This window comes from Suncus etruscus, chromosome 1, assembly GCF_024139225.1.
Source record: "Suncus etruscus isolate mSunEtr1 chromosome 1, mSunEtr1.pri.cur, whole genome shotgun sequence".
Lineage (NCBI taxonomy): Eukaryota > Metazoa > Chordata > Mammalia > Eulipotyphla > Soricidae > Suncus > Suncus etruscus.
This window is the reverse complement of record NC_064848.1, coordinates 165907312-165929424: the sequence shown is the minus strand read 5'-3', so window position 1 is coordinate 165929424 and position 22113 is coordinate 165907312. Positions and strand designations below refer to the sequence as shown.

The 22113-nt window shown below is 45.5% G+C and overlaps 1 protein-coding gene across 1 annotated transcript in view; it reads left to right on the top strand.

Moving 5' to 3' along the window:
- PHF12 (PHD finger protein 12) overlaps window positions 1-22113 on the top strand; it is a 62662-nt gene that overhangs the window by 32570 nt on the left and 7979 nt on the right. The window contains exons 5-9 of the mRNA XM_049771405.1: window positions 1790-1910; window positions 6440-6572; window positions 12108-12272; window positions 19009-19167; window positions 20027-20801. Of these exons, the coding sequence (XP_049627362.1) occupies window positions 1790-1910; window positions 6440-6572; window positions 12108-12272; window positions 19009-19167; window positions 20027-20801 (1353 nt within the window). The remainder of the gene's footprint in view (window positions 1-1789; window positions 1911-6439; window positions 6573-12107; window positions 12273-19008; window positions 19168-20026; window positions 20802-22113) is intronic.

Here is a 22113-nt window from a genome sequence, read left to right as displayed (position 1 = left end):
TTGCAGTCTTCTATACCTTGCTTTTATTGCTGCACAGTATGTCAGAGAACTTCCTACTTAATGCAGACATTTATGTTTTTAAATGGTTGCATAGTCTATTTTATAAATATGTTATACAGATACTCCTCACTTACGACCATCTCTTCACTGTTATTTTAAATATCCTTTCTCCATCTTGTACACTCTACAGTACAGTACTGTGGTTTTTGGTGCTTTGATTACCTACTTTACTAACTTTATGTTCTGTAATACATTGCAGTACTGTGTAAATTACACAACCTATGCAAATTAAAACAAGTGGAAGTTTCAGTTTGATCTTTCTCGTTATTTTACTTATTCAGAATACTGTATTGTCAAGTACTATGCATATACTGTACTACTGTATACAGTACATGCAGTTCCTCACTTAACTACCAGTTCGCTTAACGGAACTTGGTCTTTAAGCGAGGAATATCTGTATTTCATTTAATCAGTTGTTGATGGACATTCAGGTTCCTAATCTTCCATTAATATCATAACTTTAGAACTACATCATTGTGTATGGAGCTATATATGGGATATAAAACAAAAAATATAACTTTAAATTAACAAATTAACCTTTTTACTTTTTAAATTAGAGCGTGTATGTGTATTTGCGGGGGGGATTTGTTTTGGTCTTGGGACCATGCTTGGCCATACTCAGGGCTTAATCCTGGTCTCCAGTCAGGAACCATTCCTGGCAGGACTTGGGGAACCATATATGGTGCCAGGGATAGAACCCACGTCAGATACATTTATGTTTTCTACTTGATACTACAAGGATTCTTTTTTGTTTGTTTGTTTTGGTTTTGGGCCACACCCATTGGTGCTCAGGGGTTACGTACTCCTGGCTTCCTGGCTCTGTGCTCAGAAATCGTTCCTGGTGTAGGCGGGAGGGGGGAGCATATGGGATGCTGAGATTTGAACCAACGTCGGTCCTGGGTCGACTACTTACAAGGCAAAATGCCCTACCACTGTGCTACAGCCCCGACTACAAGGATTCTAAATCCTATTGTGCTTTATGTTTTTTAAGGGGAAAAAATTAAATTAACCAGTATGAGAAGCATGGTCACTACTGGTCTTACATATAGAATCAAAACTTATTTCTATAAAAAATGTTGTAGCATATTTTTCTCAGCCACCTCCAAAATAGTCTTTTTATCTTTTAACGCGGACGTTTGTGTTTTAAGTTTGCCTAGTATCTAATATAGATTCTCAACCATTTTATGTTTTAAAAACCTTTTGGTTTTGGTTTTGTGCCACACCCAGCGATACTTTGGGATAACTCCTGGCTTTGTGCTCAGGAATCACTCCAGGCAGTGCTCAGGGCCCAAACCAGGGTTGGCTACAAACAAGACAAGTACCCTACCACTGTACTGTTGTTTCTGTCACGCAGAACATTTTTATATGTTTCTGCCATGGTTCTGCATGTCTTAACCTTTTCTCCCTTCTTATATTTTTTTCTCACATGAAATTAGCCTATGCAGCCTCATAAAAGGTTTTTTATTGAAGCCAGAGATATAGCATAGCAGGTTAGGCTCTCCTTGCACATGTGCACCTGGGCTTGAGACACCACATATGGTCTCTCAAGCCAGAAGTTATCTGAGCATCAACGGGTTTGATCCCACAACAGAAGAAGAAAAATCCTTTGTCTACCATGGTATAGATTTTTAACTAAGATCTATTCCTTTATTTAACTGTTGTTTTATGTATATAAGGCGAGGAACTGCTGTATCCAAAACTAGTTCAATACCACCAATTTCTCTTCTAGGTTCTAGCAAGAGAAGAAGAAAGGAGGAAACAACAGGGAAAAACGTTAAGAAAGCACAACATGAGTTGGATCACAATGGTCTCGTCCCCTTACCAGTCAAAGTCTGCTTCACATGTAACAGGTATTTTTCTTCTATGATGAAAGACTGTTTTTTTTGGTTTTTGGGTCACACCCGGCAGCACTGAGGGGCTACTCATGGCTCTATGCTCAGAAATTGCTCCTGGCAGGTTCAGGGGACCATAAGGGATGCCGGGATTTGAATCATCGACCTTCTGCATGCAATGCAAATGCCTTACCTCCATGCTATCTCTCCGGCCCATACTCCCTTTTTTTCTATCAGTTTTTTAAACTCTATAAGTGTGATGATCCATACACTGATGATGTAAGTCCAAGTGACTAAATGGCCAATCTTAACTATCCTTTTTTAAAGAGGAGTTGCAGAGGGGAGAGAGGGGGAAGTGTTGGTGTTTGGGACTTAGTCCAAGCTCTGTTTTCATAGATCACTCCTGGAAGGGTTTGGGGAACCATTTGGGTATTGAGGGTCAAACCTTGCAGTGCTCAGGAACTCTTGCAGGTGAGATGAGGGAGGTTGCTCCCACTAGAGTTAAGAGGGCTCTGCAATGTCAGGAATGAAACCCTAGCCTCTCATATGCAAAGCATGCCCTCTACTCATTGAACTATCTCTCTGGCCCATAACTATGTTTTTAGATGTTGGATCAATAAGAATTAGATTTGAAAGCTTGAGATATTTAAACTCATAGCAGTGTGCAGGGCAAGCACCATAAGCACTGTACTATTTTATTTATTCAGCCCATGAATTGTTTTGTTTGTTTTGTTTTTGGGCCATACCTGTTGACACTTAGGGGTTACTCCTGGCTATGTGCCCAGAAATCGCTCCTGGCTTGGGAGGACTATATGGGATGTGGGGGGGGATCGAACTGTGGTCCATCCTAGGCTAGTGCTTGCGGGCAGACGCTTTACCTCTAGGGCCATACTGGTTGATGCTCAGGGGTTACTCCTGGCTATGTGCTCAGAAATCGCTCGTGGTTTGGGGGATCAAACTGAGGTCTATCCTGGGTCAGCTGTATGCAAGGCAAACACTCTACTGCTGTGCTATTGCTTCGGCTGTGATTTGTTTTTGTTTTTGTTTTTTGGGCCACACCTGGTGACACTCAGGAGCTACTCCTGGCTCTGTGCTCATAAATCACTCCTGACAGGTTCAGGGGAATGCAAACAACTGCATGCAAGGCAAATGCCTTACCTCCATGCTATCTCTCCGGTCTCCTATTCCCCTATTTGTTTCTTTTTTATTTTGTTTTTGGACCACACCCAGCTGCACTCAGGAGTTGTAGAAATCCCTCCTGGCAGGTTCGGGGCCATATGAAGTGCTGGGAATCCAATGGGTCCATACCAGATCGGCCGCATGCAAGGCAAATGCCCTACTACTGTGCTATAACTCCAGCCTCTTCTATTCTTTTCTTTTTTTTATTTTTTTTTTTATTTATTTATTTTTTTTTTTTTTTTGGTTTTTGGGCCACACCCGGTAACGCTCAGGGGTTATTCCTGGCTATGCGCTCAGAAATCGCCCCTGGCTTGGGGGGACCATATGGGACACCGGGGGATCAAACCGCGATCCGTCCAAGGCTAGCGCAGGCAAGGCAGGCACCTTACCTTTAGCGCCACCGCCCAGCCCCTTCTTTTCTTTTCTTTTTCCGTTTTTTTTGTTTTGTTTTGCTTTGTTTTTTGTTTGTTTGTTTGTTTTTTAGGGTCTCACCGGTGGCTCTCAGGGGTTACTCCTGGCTCTGTGCTCAGAAATCATTCCTGACAGGCTCATGGGACCATATGGGATCCCAGGAATCAAACCAGGGTTTGTTCAGTGTTGGCCATGTGCAAGGCAAATGCTCTACCACTGTGCTATCTCTCCGGCCTCATGGCCCCACGTTTCTTTTTTTTTTTTTTTTTTTTTTTTTTTTTTTTTTTTTTTGGTTTTTTGGGCCACACCTGGCGTTGCTCAGGGGTTACTCCTGGCTGTCTGCTCAGAAATAGCTCCTGGCAGGCACGGGGGACCCTATGGGACACCGGGATCCGAACCAATCACCTTTGGTCCTGGATCGGCTGCTTGCAAGGCAAACGCCACTGTGCTATCTCTCCGGGCCCTTTTTTCTTTCTTTCTTTCTTTTTTTTTTTTTTTTGTTTTGTTTTTTTTGGGGGGGGCCACACCCGGCGGTGCTCAGGGGTTACTCCTGGCTGTCTGCTCAGAAATAGCTCCTGGCAGGCATGGGGGACCATATGGGACACCGGGATTCGAACCAACCACCTTAGGTCCTGGTTCAGCTGCTTGCAAGGCAAACACCGCTGTGCTATCTCTCCGGGCCCAGCCCCACATTTCTTAAGCAAATACTGTATCCTCAAAAAATTTTAATAGGGGCCTCAGTGAAGAAACTGTCTGGACTACTTTCCTTTAAATATCTGTTCAGGGGCCGGAGAGATAGCATGGAGGTGTAGGGCATTTGCCTTGTGTACAGAACGATGGTTCGAATCCTGGCATCCCATATGGTTTCTTGAGCACTGCCGGGTGTGACCCAAAAACAAACAAACAAAATATCTGTTCAGTGACAGTAACCAGTTACTTCACTCACTGAATCTAGATTTACTGGCTTAGACTTTTTAGAGGAACAGGAGAGCAGGGAGGGAAACTATCCAAAATATATATTCCAGGGTCAGAGAGATAGCACAGCAGCAGGGCTTTTGCCTTGCATGCAGCCGATCCAGGACTGATGGTGATTTGAATCCCAGCACCCCATATGGTCCCCTGTGCCTGCCAGGAGCAATTTCTGAGCACAGAGCAGAAGTTACCCCTAAGAGCCACCAAGTGTGACCCAAAAACAAACAAACAAACAAATACATACATATATATTTCAGGTTTGCAGGCAGAGTGCATGTTTTGCATACAGGAACCCTGGATTTTAGTCTCAGAATTATATGGTCCCCTGAACATCAGCAAGGTATAACACTACTGAGCTATTGGTTTGGTCCCAGCCTACCCTAACCACCTCCTGTCCTTGGTGTACCCCATATGATTTCCCTGGGCACCATTGGATATGGTCTAACCCCCAATGATCAAACCCTCTCTCCTCTCCAAAATGTTTCACAGCAAAACTATAGAGAAGTAGATGATAGACTAGCAGAATTCTGAGTCATGTTCAAACTGGTTCAGGATCACTGGAACTATCTTCGGTACTCCAAGAAATATAGTTATGGGGTCGGAGAGATAGCACAGCGGTAGGGCTTTTGCCTTGCACACAGCCGATCCAGGACAGACAGTGGTTTGAATCCCAGCATCCCACATGGTCCCCCATGCTTGCCAGGAGCGATTTCTGAGCCTAGAGCAAGGAGTAACCCCTGAGCAAATAAAAAGAAAAGAAGTATAGTTAGAATTCCTGATTTGCATTTGCTGCAGCCACCTCCCTCAATAATATACTTCCTTGAGTACTTTACAAAAGACTTTTTTTTTTTTTTTTTGGTTTTTGGGCCACACCCGTTTGACGCTCAGGGGTTACTCCTGGCTATGTGCTCAGAAATTGCCCCTGGCTTGGGGGGACCATATGGGACGCCGGGGGATCGAACCGCGGTCCTTCCTTGGCTAGCGCTTGCAAGGCAGACACCTTACCTCCAGTGCCACCTACCTGGCCCCACAAAAGACATTTTTATCACATCTCTGTCTTGTCAGTTTGTAGTGTGCTTCATGAAGAGAAATCTTTTCTTGCTGTAATATAATTTCCAAAAAGGTGCTAATGATTTTTTTGATTGGTTGGTTGGTTTTGGGGCCACACCTAGTAGTTCTTGGGACTTACTCCAGACTCTCTGGTCAGGCGTCATTCCTGGAGGGACCATATGGAATATGATTAAACCCGGTTTTGCCAAAGTCATGACAAGAGCCCTACTTGCTTGTACTATCTCTCCAGCCCACATTTTTCTTTTCACCTTCTTCTTAATAAGATAGTTTTTCTTTAAGGAAATAAATAGGGCAGCCTTCCCCTAGTTGGCATTGAACATTGATTTTTCCAATTCTTGACAGCCACTTTAGCTATTCTCCAAATAAACATCCACTTCTGCTCTTAGACCCATTCCTCTTAGAAGACAGAATAATGGGGACCAAGATATGGCTCAGCAAAAAGAGCACTTACTTTGCATATGTTGAGGGTTCAATCCCTAGCACTGCTTCCCCTGAATAATAATAATAATAATAACAACAACATAATAAAGATAAAGGAGAGTCTGGTGGTAAACCACCACTTGTTCCTTCCTAATGTGAATATAACTGAATCATTGTGGGAGATGGGGAAAAGGTTGTTAGGCCAGAAGGGAAAAGGCTGTTCCTTAGTGAATTGTTGGTTGAAAGTTCCATCTTGGGGCCGGGCGGTGGCGCTAAAGGTAAGGTGCCTGCCTTGCCTGCGCTAGCCTTGGATGGACCACGGTTCGATCCCCCGGTGTCCCATATGGTCCCCCAAGCCAGGAGCAACTTCTGAGCGCATAGCCAGGAGTAACCCCTGAGCGTTACCGGGTGTGGCCCAAAAACCAAAAACCAAAAAAAAAAAAAAAAGAAAGTTCCATCTTGACACAGAAATGACCTGCGTTTCTTTTTCTCAGGAGTTGCCGTGTAGCCCCTCTCATCCAGTGTGACTATTGTCCCCTCCTGTTCCACATGGACTGCCTCGAGCCACCACTCACTGCCATGCCCCTGGGCAGATGGATGTGCCCAAATCATATTGAACATGTGGCGGTAGGTACTGATGGGAGCAGAAAGCACATTAAGTTCGCTTTATTCCAAGGTTCTCTGGTCTCTCAGATGTTATGTTCTACAGGTAATACTATTTGATTGGATGGCTGTTATTTTGCTGTACCTCAGTTACCTTTTTTCTTTTCTCTTGATACCTTGTTTTGGCTTTATCGGCAGTTAAACCATTGTTACTTGATTGTTCGTGAATTTCTGTCACAGTGAGTTAAGCAAATGATGGTTCATTACAGCCCCTAAAGGGGAATTGGTTAGGTCCAACCTTAAGGAAATATCTGTTGTCATGATAATTGCTTCCATATTTTCCTGCCACTTACTTTTGAGGGGACAAACTGACAAAATTCTAAAATGTTTATCCTCATATTTCAGGAGTTATCATTGTCAGTTAAAGGTCCATAACTTTGGAGGATTGAAAATTTGACAACAGTATTTCAGATACTCAACCTTTTGTTGAACACCAGTTTGTGCCTCTTACTTAAATTCATAATTATCTAATTGTGGCATATGATAGATGTTCAATAAGTAATTGTTGAATTGAATAAATAGTATGAAGATGCTGTTACTTTATCTCCTAGGTATCTTAGTTGCATTTTCCAGACTGCTTCCTGGGACGAGAACAGAGATTTAGTTTGCTATCTCATTTTCAAAGGAGTTTAAGGACATTTCCTTATTAGCAGTTAAAATAATGACTCACAAAGTTCCATATGCAGGCACTTTATGAGAGCAGCCTTTCCCAATTTAAATGGTTATTTAATAAGACTCTTGCTTTATATGCTGTGGACCCCAGTTTGAATCCCTAGGACAACACCTGGCCCCCTGAGCCGTGTGCTGTGGCCAAAAGATTAAGCAAAAATAAACTTAAGATTTAAACCAGGGGCCCGGGAAGGTGGCGCTAGAGATAAGGTGTCTGCCTTGTAAGTGCTACCAAGGAACGGACTGCGGTTCGATCCCCCGACGTCCCATATGGTCCCCCCAAGCCAGGGGCGATTTCTGAGCACATAGCCAGGAATAACCCCTGAGCGTCAAACGGGTGTGGCCCCCCCAAAAAAAAAAAAAAAAAAAAAAGATTTAAACCAAAGATTGGGCCCGGAGAGATAGCACAGTGGCGTTTGCCTTGGAAGCAGCCGATCCAGGACCAAAGGTGGTTGGTTCAAATCCCGGTGTCCCATATGGTCCCCCGTGCCTGCCAGGAGCTATTTCTGAGCAGAGAGCCAGGAGTAACCCCTGAGCACTGCCGGGTGTGACCCAAAAACTAAAAAAAAAAAAAAAAAAAAAAAGATTTAAACCAAAGATTAAGCAAAAATAAACTTAAAAGGGTTTTTATGTTTGTTTGGGTGTTTGGCTTCCTCATCACCACCTTTTTGAGTCACACTTGCAAATTATTCAAGTAAGTGCTTAGATCTTATTTTTTGCTCTGCACTCGCAGTCACTTCTGGTGGTGCACGGATCTTAGGCGATGCCAGAGATCAAACCAGGATTAGTGGTGTGAGGGCAAGTGCCCTACCCACTGTACTATATCATTCTGCTCTTAGAAGGTTATTTTGTTTTTGTTTTTAATAATTTTATCCTGACCAAAGTGAATCATGAATTTTTCATGGTAATATTTAAGGTACATAGTGACAATAGAAGGTTATTTTTTAAAATAAGATAGTAGGGGCCGGAGAGATAGCATGGAGGTAAGGCGTTTGCCTCTCATGCAAAAGGTCATCGGTTCGAATCCCGGCGTCCCATATGGTCCCCCGTGCTCGCCAGGAGCGACTTCTGAGCATGGAGCCAGGAGTAACTCCTGAGCACTGCCGGGTGAGACCTAAAAAAAAAAAAAAAAAAAAAAAAAAAAAAAAAAATAAAATAAGATAGTAGAAGACCCAAGCAGCGCAGTAACTCAGAGCTCTACAGGCCTGACTCTAAAAACAAACAAAAAAATATATATATATAAGGAGAAAGGGAGATCAAAGCCTTTAGTGCACACGTTTTGCATGCTGTAGCTCCAAGTTTTTTTTTTTTTGTTTTTTTGTTTTTTTGTTTTTGGTTTTTGGGCCACACCCGGCGGTGCTTAGGGGTTACTCCTGGCTGTGTGCTCAGAAATAGCTCCTGGCAGGCACGGGGGACCATATGGGACACCGGGATTCGAACCAACCACCTTTGGTCCTGGATCGGCTGCTTGCAAGGCAAACGCCGCTGTGCTATCTCTCCGGGCCCATGTAGCTCCAAGTTTAATCCCCAACACTGTATCCCTCAAGTGTCATCAGGAGTTAAACACGCTGTCCTTCCCCCTACACTGCCAGCTATGTACCCCAAAAAATAAAAAGTATAGAGATAGCATGGAGGTGTAGGGCATTTGCCTCACATGCAGAAGGAATGGTGATTCCATATGGTCGGAAGGAAGGAAGGAAGACAGCCGGCGTGGTGGCGCTACCCTAGGACTGACCTTGATTCAATCCCCCAGCGTCCCATATGGTCCCCCAAGCCAGGAGCAATTTCTGAGCACATAGCCAGGAGTAACCCCTGAGCATCACCAGGTGTGGCCCAAAATAAAAAGTATAGTTTTTAAAAAGTTATTGTGGGGCTACAGTGATGGTAAGGCAGGGTGCTTGCTTTGCACATGGCCTTCTTTTTTTTTTTTTTTTTTTTGGTTTTTGGGCCACAACCAGTGACGCTCAGGGGTTACTCCTAGCTATGCGCTCAGAAGTCGCTCCTGGCCTGGGGGACCATAAGGGACGCCAGGGGAATCGAACCGCGGTCCGTCCAAGGCTAGCGCAGGCAAGGCAGGCACCTTACCTCTAGAGCCACTGCCCGGCCCCTGCCTTCTTTAATTTTTTTTTTTTTTTTTTTTTTTTGTGGTTTTTTTTTTTTTGGGTCACACCCAGCAGTGCTCAGGGGTTATTCCTGGCTCCAGGCTCAGAAATTGCTCCTGGCAGGCACGGGAGGACCATATATGGGACGCCGGGATTCGAACCGATGACCTCCTGCATGAGAGGCAAACGCCTTACCTCCATGCTATCTCTTCGGCCCCTGCCTTCTTTAATTTTTAACCCAGTATTCCATATGGTATCCCAAGCCCTGTCCGGAGTGATCCTTAATGCAGAGCCAGGAATAAGACCTTAGCACTACCAAATGTGGGCCCCCAAAATTAAGACAACAAATAAATAAATAAATAAATAAATAAATAAATAAATAAATAAGAATAAAAGAGTTATTGGGGCTGGAGTGATAGCACAGCAGTAGGGCATTTGCCTTGCATGTGGCCGATCTAGGATGGACCTTGATGTGATCCCTGGCATCCCATATGGTCCCTCAAGCCAGGAGCAATTTCTGAGCGCATAGCCAGGACTAACCCCTGAGCATCATCGGGTGTGCCCTCTCACAATAAATAAATTAATAGGTTATTGCTGGGGACCAGAACGATAGCACAGCACTAGGCATTTGCCTTGCATGCAGCTGACACAGAACAGATCCCTGTTGGATTTCTGACATCCCATAGGGTCCCCCAAGCCTGCCAGGAGCAATTTTTGAGCACAGAGCCAGAAATAATCCCTGCATGCCACCAGGAATAGGCCCTCCACCTCCCCCCCCCCCCAAAAAAAAAAAGAATTACTGCTGAGATCAAGTAGATAGCTCAAAGGGCTGAACACATGTTTTGCAAGTAAAAACCCAAGTTTAATCCCTGGTCTATGAACTACTGAAGGGTAGCCAAAAATACCATCCCCTTTCATATAGCTCTCCTGTATACACCCAAGATCATTGCTTCAACACTAGGGGTGTGGTTCAATGGTAGAAAATATGCTTTGCGTGTGTGATACCCTGGATTTAATTCCTGGCAGTACAAAAAAGGAAGAAAAGGTTTGCTTAAGGGGCCGGAGTGGTGGCACAAAGCGGTAGGGTGTTTGCTTTGCACTTCACTTTGCAGACACTAGCCTAGGTCGGACCTCGGTTGGACCTCGGTTCGATCCCCCAGTGTCACCAGGTGTGGCCCAAAAACAAACAAACAAAAATGATTGCTTAAATACATGATTTATATAATAAATAAAATAAAAAAAATAAAATAAAATAAATGATTGCTAGTCACCACACACTGACTGTTGACCCTCCATGTTGACAACCTGCTAATTGCCATACACTGAATATTGCATGTGAAATAGATTACTTTGCCTCTTTGTGGACCAATGCCATGAAAAAAGCCTTATCTAGGAGAAAGTGCCCCTCCCTAGATTGTCTCATTTTGCCTTCTGAAACAAAAAGGCAAACAGGAAAGTCTACCCAGATATTTCTGGGTTCAAGGCAGGAGTTGTTGGGGCCACACCCAACAGTGCATCTCTAGCCCCCAAACACAAATAAAAGAACAGCTTACCAGCTGATGAAAAAGTAACCTATTAGGGGCTGGAGAGGTAGTACAATAGTTGGGGTGCTTGCCTTGCACACAATCAACCCAAGTTTGATCCCTAATACACTCTATGGTCTTCCAAGCACCACCAGGAGTTATTCCTTAACCAGGAAGAATCCAAATAGGAAGGTTTATATTAGCCACTTAGAAAAGTGCCCTTGGGCCCAGAGAGATAGCACAGCGGCCGTCCCATATGGTCCCCGTGCCTGCCAGGAGCTATGTCTGAGCAGACAGCCAGGAGTAACCGCTGAGCATTGCCAGGTGTGGCCCAAAAACCAAAAAAAGAAAAGTGCCCTTGTTGGGGGCGAAGCAATAGCAATAGCACATCGGCAGGGCATTTGCCTTGCATGCGACCAACACAGGACAGATCCCAGTTCAATTCCCTGCATCCCATATGGTCGGTCCTCTGATTCTGCCAGGAGTGATTTCTGAGTGCAGAGCTAGGAATAACCCCTGAGCACCACTGGGTATGGCCCAAAAAACAGAAGAAAAAAAAAAAAGAAGTGCCGTTGTCTTGTGTATGGTGCTGCAGACACTTCTCTTTGACCCTAAGAGCAATACAGGATTGGCCAGGACTATAGTGCAGCAGGTAGGGCGCTTACTTTGCAAGCAGCCAACCCTGGTTTGATCCCCAGCATCCTAAAGGGTTCCCTAAGCCTGCCAATAGTGATCCCAGAGATAGAGAGCCAGGAGTAAGCCCTGAGTGCTACTGGATGTGGTCCTTAAAAAGAACAAATCAATGCAGGGCTTTGTGTCTGCCCTAAAGGAAGAACGATATCTGGATGGTTTACTAACACTTGGTTTCACTAAAACTTTCTATCTGGAAGGAATAGGCAGAACACATACGGTTCTGGTTCTGCGTCTAGTTGTGAGACAAACTTCTCTGCTTCCTGTGGGAGAGACCCCCTTACTAGAAACAGAGTCTGCACCTCAATTTCTTTTGGAAGTGGGAACATACTAATTTTTTCTCATTTGCTGGATTGGGGTGGCCTGAGGAGAAAAGTGGTATAAATTCCTGCTGACCAAGTGTACCTCTGGCAGAGGGAAACCATTTTATCTAAAGCCTTTTTTGGTAGAGATTAGTTGAGGAGTAGAGATGGACTTTTGAAGCTCACCACAAGAGTGCATCTGTTTTTCCCCAGCTGAACCAGAAGAATATGACTCTGAGCAATCGGTGCCAGGTGTTTGACCGTTTCCAGGATGCCATTTCCCAGCACGTGGTTAAAGTGGACTTTCTAAACCGGATTCATAAGAAACACCCTCCTAACCGCCGAGTGCTTCAGTCAGTCAAAAGAAGAAGTTTGAAGGTAAGTCATAATTAGGCAAGATAGAGTCTCTTGTTTGTCTTCCTGGAACAGATAAGGATCGTGTTACCAGTTTTATAAATTAGGGAAGTAGAAGCCTGGGATTTGTCTGTGCTGCTTCAGCAAGTGATGAATGTGACCCATGCATGTTAATACTTGAGGATGTGATTTAGTATGTCAAGGCCAAACCTTAACTCTGCATGCTTTTAGTTCTCCTTGGGATGTTTTAATTTCACCTGAGCACATGCATAGAACTCTCGCACTCATACTATTAGCCAACTGGTGAGGTAAATCTGGGGTTGATTAAGCAGAGAGTCATGTGAAAAGCTATCCCAACTGAATCACTTAGAAGGAAAATGTTTAAAGGAGCATCACATCTATTTTTCCAAGCAGTGTGCCTTGCACATTGCCAGCCCCCATATCACATATGATTCCCTGAGACACCTAGGAATGATTCTTGGGCCCAAAGCCAGGAATAATCCCTGAGCACCACTGATTGTTGTGAAAAACAAAACATCAATTTTTCCAGGTTTATACTATATCACCAATACCCAAAATTGTGACATTGCTATAATTATATCTACTATTTGTGTGCCCTTGACATTTGCAAAAGTGCTTCCATAGAGATTGACAATGCCCGGAGAGATAGCACAGCGGCGTTAACCTTGCAAGCAGCCGATCTAGGACCAAAGATGGTTGGTTCAAATGCCGGTGTCCCATATGGTCCCTCGTGCCTGCCAGGAGCTATTTCTGAGCAGACAGCCAGGAGTAACCCCTGAGCACCGCCGGGTGTGGCCCAAAAACCAAAAAAAAAAATAAAATAAAATAAAAAAATAAATGAGGTGGATTATTTATTTTATTAAAAATGCTTCATTAGGGGGGCCGGGCGGTGGCGCTAAAGGTAAGGTGCCTGCCTTGCCTGCACTAGCCTTGGACGAACCGCGGTTCGATCCCCTGGTGTCCCATATGGTCCCCCAAGCCAGGAGCAACTTCTGAGCACATAGCCAGGAGTAACCCCTGAGCATTACTGGGTGTGGCCCAAAAACCAAAAGAAAAAAAAAAATGCTTCATTAGGGCCTGGAGAGAGATAGCACAGCAGTGTTTGCCTTGCAAGCAGCCGATCCAGGACCTAAGGTGGTTGGTTCGAATCCCAGTGTCCCATATGGTCCCCTGTGCCTGGCAGGAGCTATTTCTGAGCAGACAGCCAGTAGTAACCCCTGAGCATCGCCAGGTGTGGCCCAAAAACCAAAAAAAAAAAGCTTCATTAGGGAGCCAGAGAGATAGCACAGCAATAAGGCATTTGCCTTGCATGCAGAAGGACAGTGGTTCGAATCCTGGCAGCCCATATGGTCCCCTGAACCTGCCAGGAGTGATTTCTGAGCATAGAGCCAGGAGTAACCCCTGAGCATGTGACCCAAAACCAAAAAAAAAAAAAAGAAAAAAAAGCTTCATTAGGGACCAGAGCGATAGCATAGTGGTAGGGTGTTTTCCTTGCACGGCAGATCCAGGACAACAAACCTGGTTCGATCCCCTAGCCAGGAACAATTTCTTTTTTTTTTTTTTTTTTCTTTTTTGGTTTTTGGGTCACACCCGCCTGCACTCAGGGGTTACTCCTGGCTCTACACTCAGAAATCACTCCTGGCAGGCTCCAGGGACCATATGGGATGTCAGGATTCCAACCACCATTCTTCTAGCATGCGAGGCAAATGCCCTACCTCCATGCTATCTCTGGCCCCCAGGAACCTGATTTCTGACCACATAGCCAGGAGCAAACTCTGAACATCACCATGTGTGGCCCAAAAGCCAAAAAAAGAAAAGAAATGCTTCAGTAAAAAGCATTCCAGGGGGAGCTGGTGAGGTGGCGCTAGAGGTAAGGTGTCTGCCTTGCAATCTCTAGCCAAGGAAGGACCGCAGTTCGATCCCGCAGTTCGATCCCCCGGCATTCCATATGTTCCCCCCAAGCCAGGGGCAAATTTCTGAGCAGGAGTAACCCCTGAGCATCAAATGGGTGTGGTGCGAAAACCCAAAAAAAAAAAAAAAGCATTCCAGGGAAAGGGCTGAAACAGTGCAGCAGCCACTGTTCACAGCAACTTTGTTCACAGCTAACCTAGGTTCAATCCATTGCTCCCCATATAGTCCCCTGAGCATCTTCAGGAATATTTTTGTGTGTGTGTGTGTGGTTTTTGGGTCACACCCGGCAGTGCTCAGGTGTTAATCCTGGCTCCAGGCTCAGAAATTGCTCCTGGCGGGCACGGGGGACCATATGGGACACCGGAATTCAAACCGATGACCTCCTGCATGAAAGGCAAGCGCCTTACCTCCATGCTATCTCTCCGGCCCCCAGGAATACTTCTTGAACTCAGGAGTTAACCCTGAGCATAGCAGAGTGTGGCCCAAAAATAAATTAATAATTGTATTTGGTGGAGTTGGGATTTTTCTCACGAATGATGACAGTATTTTGTACCAATAGAAATAAGCAATTCTCAGATGAGGCCACTAGGTGGCAGCCACACTTTACAGTCATTCACAGCTTCCATCATTTCAATGGGTGTCAGCTCTAGCAAGATGTTAACTGTAGAAATTTGTATGACAAACTTCTGTGTAAATATTTATACTTCAGTGGAAACACCAGTTTTCCAAAATTAAACTTAAGGTGTTTTCAGTGGCAGGTACAATATGTTAGTGGTGGCATGCCTCTTTTCTTAATGAAACAGGTTTAAAAATAGATATGCATTGTAGATTTGCTAGAGTCTGGCTGCTAAAGTGAGCAAACCTGGATGCCTTGACAAATCATTTTTTTAACGATGGGCAGGTCTCCCCCTTACCCCACCGCCTTTATTTTTTTGGTGGGGTTATGACCAGTAGTGCTTAGGCAATTCCTGGCTCTGCTCAGGGTTCACTCCTAGTGGTACTTCTGGTATTGTACGTGGTCCGTACAGGACTCAGACACACTGCGTGCAAAGCATGCAATTAGTCTATTGAGGTGTCTCTCCAACCCAACCTCCATCTCTTTAATAACGTTTCTCCAATTCCTGAGGAAAATCCAAGGTCATGAGTTACCTGAATTTTGTCCTTGGACAATTTGTAAGTAAAATAAAGACTACAAGGACCACAGAACTAGTTTAGAGGTTAAGGTGCTTGCCTTGGACATGGCCAATTCTTTTTTTGTTTTTATTTTTGTTTTTGGGCCACACCCAGTGATGCTCGGGTTACTCCTGGCTCTGCACTCAGAATTTGCTCCTGGCTTGGGGGACCATATGGGATGCCAAAGGATCGAACCATGGTCTGTCCTAGGCTAGTGCGGGCAAGGCAGACACCTCACCCTTAGTGCCACCGACCCGGCCCACCAATTCTTTTTGATTCTTGGTACTGCATATGGTCCCCTGAGCAATGCTGGATGTGGTATAAAATTAAAAACTAAATAAAACACAAATATGGACTATAACCTCAGAGAACAGGGATGGAAAATTGCTTCAACTCTCCTAATACTTAAGTCTTTACCTTTGATATATAGTAGTGCACAATATGTTAACTTCATATCAGAGCCAGAGAGATAGCATGGAGGTAGGGTATTTGCCCTTCATGCAGAAGGATGGTGGTTCGAATCCCAGCATCCCATATCATCCGCCAAGCCTGCCAGGAGTGATTTCTGAGCGTAGAGCCAGAAGTAACCCCTGAGCACTGCTCGGTGTGACCCAAAAAACTAAAAAACAAACAAACATAAAAACTTTGTATCTTCATTGCTGGTTCCTCTTGGTTCACCTTTAAATTTAACTTACCAGGCCCAGAGAAATAGCACAGTGGCGTTTGCCTTGCAAGCAGCTGATCCAGGACCAAAGGTGGTTGGTTCGAATCCCGGTGTTCCATATGATCCCCCATGCCTGCCAGGAGCTATTTCTGAGCAGAAAGCCAGGAGTAACCCCTGAGCATCGCTGGGTGTGGCCCAAAACCCAAAAAAATAAAAATAAAAATAAATTTAACTTACCTTGGTCCCAAGAAACTAAGGTGTCACAGCAACAGGACCCTATTTTTTTACTTGGGATCCCCATTTTTGCTCCCTGGTCAGGATCTTGTGAAGCACATGGCCTCTGTGTGGGAGTGAATTTCTTCACTTCTTCATAGCTCACCTAAGCATAAAATAACCCACCACTCCTTCCTCTTCTCATTTCTGAGTGACCTCGGAGAAGCCTATAGTACTTGGCCAGCACTATAAATGGTGATGATTCTTAAAATCCATATTTCTTCTCTCCCTCCTCATGAATCCACATTTTGTCCCACATTCTCCGGTGTCTACCTACCCAATATCAAAATCCTTGGCTTCCAAATCTTTCTTCCTCTATGTTATTGATTTCAGTGCATAACAGCTATCTCCAGACAATATCCCAAGCCAAAGGTCTGGGAACTATTTTCAGTCTTTCTCTAAGGACTTTGTTAACCAAATTTATTGGTTCCATAAATGTTTTCCAAAATCAGTATCTTCTTGCCTCTATGCCTTACGTGGTGGTACTATTTCTCATTCCTGTTACTCCTTTTTCTCCTGGAAATTGCTTGTCAATATCTGAATTTCAACACAGATTCTTCCTTATTCCTTTCTGGGGAAAGTAACCTGGAATTAAGTATTCTCTGGGAGGAGGGAGTTGGAGGGGCAGGGATTGCAATTTCAGCCACACTGAGCAGTTGTCAGGGGTTTGTTGCTTGAGGGCTACTTCTGGTGGTGCTCAGGGAACTAAGTGCTGGAGATTGAATTTCTACCATCTATTTACAAAGCATATGCACTAGCCCTTAGAGTTTCTCTTTGACACCACTCTGATTTCTTCCCTTTTTTTATTGGTTTTGTTTTGGGGTCACACCCGGCAACTCAGGGGTTACTCCTGGTTCTATGCTCAGATCGCTTCTGGCAGGCTCGGGGGACCATATGGGATGCTGGGATTTGAACCATTGACCTTCTGCATGCAAGACAAAAGCTTTACCTCCATGCTATCTCTCTACCCCTCCCCCCCCTTTTTTTTTGGTCACATTCATTGGTGCTCAGGGGTTATTCCTGGCTCTGCACTCAGAAATAGCTCCTGGCAGCCACAGGATAGATACTATATGGGATGCCAGGATTTGAATCAGCAGTCTGTCCTGAATCTGCTGCATGCAAGGCAAACCCCCTACCACTGTGCTATCTCTGGCCCATGATTTTTTTTTTTAAATAACTTCTTCAACATGCCTTTTTTTCTAGGACCCATCATCTTGTTTTAAAATGTTTTCCATTTGTCTTGCCTGTAGCCTGTGTTCTCCTTGCTGGCAAGGCTTAAATATGACTTCTCTGAATCTCTTGGATTTGGCACAGTGCCCAGTCTCAGGAAGCACTCAGTAAAAGTTGGTTGAATGTATTAATGATTCTTTGCTGTGTGGCTCTTCTATTCTTATATGGTGTGATTCAGAGTCTGTCTCTGTACTTATGTAACAAAGAAGTCTTTAATTGTTTAATAAATCAACACATGAACGAATAAAAATAAGTGATACTGGTTGTTTTTTTCATGAACCTGGCCACACCCAAGGATTTCCATTATGAAAGTAACCTCTTGGGCTGGAGAGATAGCATGGAGGTAGGACATTTGCTTGCATGCAGAAGGTCGGTGGTTCGAATCCTGGCATCCCATATGATCTCCCGAGCCTGCCAGGGACGATTTCTGAGCATAGAGCCAGGAGGGACCCCTGAGCGCTGCCAGGTGTGACCCGAAAACCAAAAAAAAAAAAACAACAACAGAAAGTGACCTCTTTTTGGTCTTATTTTGTTGGGGATGGGACATGGGGAGGCTATACTCGGTGATGCTCTGGGACTAGTCCTGGTTGAATGACTGCTTGCAGGATATTCCTGGCAATCCTTGGGAATACAAAGAAGACACTCAGCCTATTGAGTAAATCTCTCCAAAATGAATTTGACGTCTTTGTTTTGTTTTTGGGGGGGCAACACCAGGCAGTGCTCAGGTCTTACTCCTGGCTCTGCATTTAGAAATTGCTTCTTGGCAGACTCAGGGTACCATATGGAATGCCAGGAACCGAACCCAGTTCTGTCCTAGATATGCATGCAAGGCAAATGTCCTGCCACTGTGCTATCACTGCTCCAGCCCCTGGATGTGACTTTTTTTGCATTGTAGTTTTCAGGCACTGCACATCCATCTCCCAAACTTGATGCAGAACTACAAGCGCCTAGATTTCTATTCTTAATCCCTGTCTAGTGTGAGTCTTAATACTTTTTTTTTGGGGGGGGGGGGCCACACCCGGCAGTGCTCAGGGGTCACTCCTGACTCTGCTCAGAAATAGCTCTTGGCAGGCACGGGGGACCATATGGGACACCGGGATTCGAACCAACCACCTTTGGTCCTGGATCGGCTGCTTGCAAGGCAAACGACGCTGTGCTATCTCTCCGGGCCCCGAGTCTTAACACATTTTAAGCCAAGCAGAAAACAGCTTTGGTTTCTGGCTCCTGTAGGCCTTTGACTTTGGTGAAGGAAAGTGAAGAATGTGCCTTCTCTCATGATTGCTGTGTCTTTTTGGTCCTCTATGTGTGTCAGGGTTTGGGAGATTAGAGCACAGTACTGATGTGGCCCACCGAGCCTTCTTGTTTTCAGTGTACCCCAGTGTATATGATGGTCCCTTGGCATCAGCACCATGGACAGAAGAGTATGTCCAGACAGAATCAACTCACCGTGTTGTTACAGTCTCCTTCTTTATATTGTATCCTAAACAGGTTCCGGATGCTATCAAATCTCAGTACCAATTTCCACCCCCTCTCATTGCACCTGCGGCCATTCGGGATGGGGAGCTGATCTGCAACGGGATCCCCGAGGAATCACAGTTGCACCTATTGAACTCTGAGCACTTAGCCACCCAGGCAGAGCAGCAAGAGGTAAGTAAAGGCAGGGCTTCAATTCCAAATCCAATTTTCCTTCCATCTTACAGTTATTACTGGAAGAGATCTCAGTCACTCTCATCCCCATCTTGTACAGCCCCACCTAATCCTACAGCCTTGCCCTTCTCCCAGCTCCAGGAGTTGAACATTCCAGAGAGAACCTCTGGATCAGATCCGGAGATCAATTAGGGGAGAACTGCAAAGTCAACCAGCATGCTTCTCTCCGTCAGTATGCCAGTGTGCTGTGAGATGGGCAGTTTTTCTTATAGAAAGACCAACAAACCCATATAGAGGTTAGGAGATAGTGCCCGAGACACCGAATGTGTATAGGGTAATTGGTATATTTGGTCAAGGTGAGCCTTAAGGGCAAAGCTAAAATGGGAATCCAAGGTCTGCTGATAAGGGTACTGTCTGCTAAGTATATCAACAAGTCTTACTTGGTGGGAGGGTTTGGAAATGGAATCCTATCAAGAGTCAAGCACTTTCGGGCCGGGCGGTGGCGCTGGAGGTAAGGTGCCTGCCTTGCCTGCGCTAGCCTAGGACGGACCGCGGTTCGATCCCCCGGTGTCCCATATGGTCTCCCAAGAAGCCAGGAGCAACTTCTGAGCGCATAGCCAGGAGTAACCCCTGAGCGTCACAGGGTGTGGCCCAAAAACCAAAAAAAAAAAAAAAAAAAAAAAAAAAAAAAAAAAAAAAAGAGTCAAGCACTTTCTTTCTCTGGGCATTCTCAGTAGGACCTTGGAGACAGTGCTTGTCAGCTCTGCTGTAGCCCTGGCTGCTGTGACAGGAAGGACCTGCGGCCTCCCAGACCTCTCACCTCCTCACCCTCCTCTCCTCTCCTTTCCTTCCGTTGCAGTGGCTCTGTAGTGTTGTTGCGCTCCAGTGCAGCATATTGAAACATTTATCTGCTAAGCAGATGCCTTCGCATTGGGACTCTGAACAGACAGAGAAGGCTGATATTAAGCCTGTTATTGTGACTGACAGCTCAATCACCACCTCCTTGCAAACAACTGACAAGTCACCTATACCTTCCCACTACCCCTTGTCCTGCCCCTCCGGGATTAGCTCCCAAAATTCCTTGAGCTGCTCTCCACCCCACCAGCCCCCAGCCCTAGAGGACATCAGCTGCAGTTCTTGTGCGGAAAAATCCAAGAGAGCCCCCTGTGGGACTGCCAACGGGCCAGTGAACACAGAGGTGAAAGCTAATGGCCCACACTTCTACAGCAGCCCCACTGATTCCACAGACCCCCGGCGACTTCCAGGCTTCTCACACCGGCAAGGCTGGCCTCGACCCCTCACGCCTCCAGCGGCTGGGGGGCTCCAGAACCACACAGTTGGCATCATTGTGAAGACAGAAAACGTTACTGGCACCAGCTCTTGCCCCCAGAGGAGTTTGGTTTCAGTCCCAAGCCTGCCCCCTTCCATTCCCAGCTCTTGTGCCAGCATCGAGAACACCAGCACTTTGCAAAGAAAGACTGTTCAATCACAGATAGGACCTCCATTGACAGATTCAAGGCCATTGGGCTCACCCCCAAGTGCCACCCGGGTGCTTACTCCCCCCCAAGCTGCAGGAGATGGTGTCTTGACCACGGGAACCAACCAACGATTCTGCTCACCAGCACCATCATCAGGTAAGTGCTGCTCAGACTCAGGATGATTTGCACTAATTCTGTGCTCTTCCTGGCAAATGCTAGATTCAGGGGGAAATTTTTTTTTTACTATCCCCATGAAAATTTCAAGGGACTTTGATCTCTATATTATTTGTTCTCCCTCGTCCCTGTGATAGAAGAAAACACAATAACTTGCCTCCCTCTTTCTAGTAGTTCTGTTTCAGGTCTGAGAACTTATGTGGTTTTGGGTTTGTTGTTATTGTTGTTATTTTGGATTTGGGGTCATGCCCAGCGGTGCTCAGATATAAGTCCTGACTGCTTGAAGGAGCATATAGGTGCAGTGGATTGAACCCAAGTGTGCAAGGCAAGTCCCTTACCCACTACTATTGCTATGGCTCCAAGTGGTTTTCTTTTGTGTGTGTGCAGTTTTTTTGGGGGGGCCAGACCCATCGGCGCTCAGGGGTTACACCTGGCTCTACGCTCAGAATCACTCCTGGCAGGCTGGGGGGACCATTTGGGATGCCAGGAATCAAACCCAGGTCCATCCTGGGTCGGCCTCGTACAAGGCAAATGCCCTACCACTATACTATCTCTCTGGCCCCCAAGTAGTTTTCTTTTTTTTCTTTTTTCTTTTTTTTTTTCCCCAAGTAGTTTTCTTTTTTTTTTTTTTTTTTTTTTGATTTTTGGGCCATACCCGGCGGTGCTCAGGGGTTACTCCTGGCTGTCTGCTCAGAAATAGCTCCTGGCAGGCACGGGGGACCATATGGGACACCGGGATTTGAACCAACCACCTTTGGTCCTGGATCGGCTGCTTGCAAGGCAAACGCCGCTGTGCTATCTCTCCGGGCCCCCAAGTAGTTGTCTTAAGATGACTTACCAGGTCACCAGCAGGATTAGAACTATTACCAGAGGGGCCGGGTAGGTGGCGCTGGAGGTAAGGTGTCTGCCTTGCAAGCGCTAGCCAAGGAAGGACCGCGGTTCGATTCCCCGGCGTCCCATATGGTCCCCCCAAGCCAGGGGCGATTTCTGAGCACATAGCCAGGAGTAACCCCTGAGCGTCAAACGGGTGTGGCCCAAAAACCAAAAAAAAAAAAAAAAGAACTATTACCAGAGTCTCATGATTCCACCTTCCCACACCTGCTGTAGACTTAATTTTGTGCCTGTTTAGTTTCATTACCTTAAAGGAAGTCAGTGTTCTGAACTTCGGAGCAAGCTCATTTGAAAGGACTTTCAGGTCAGGGAAAACAGAGTTACAAACACTGTCTTTCAAAATAGCTGGAAGTGGGATGCCCACTGATGTTGGTATGCCCCAAACTTGTCTTCAGGCCACGTG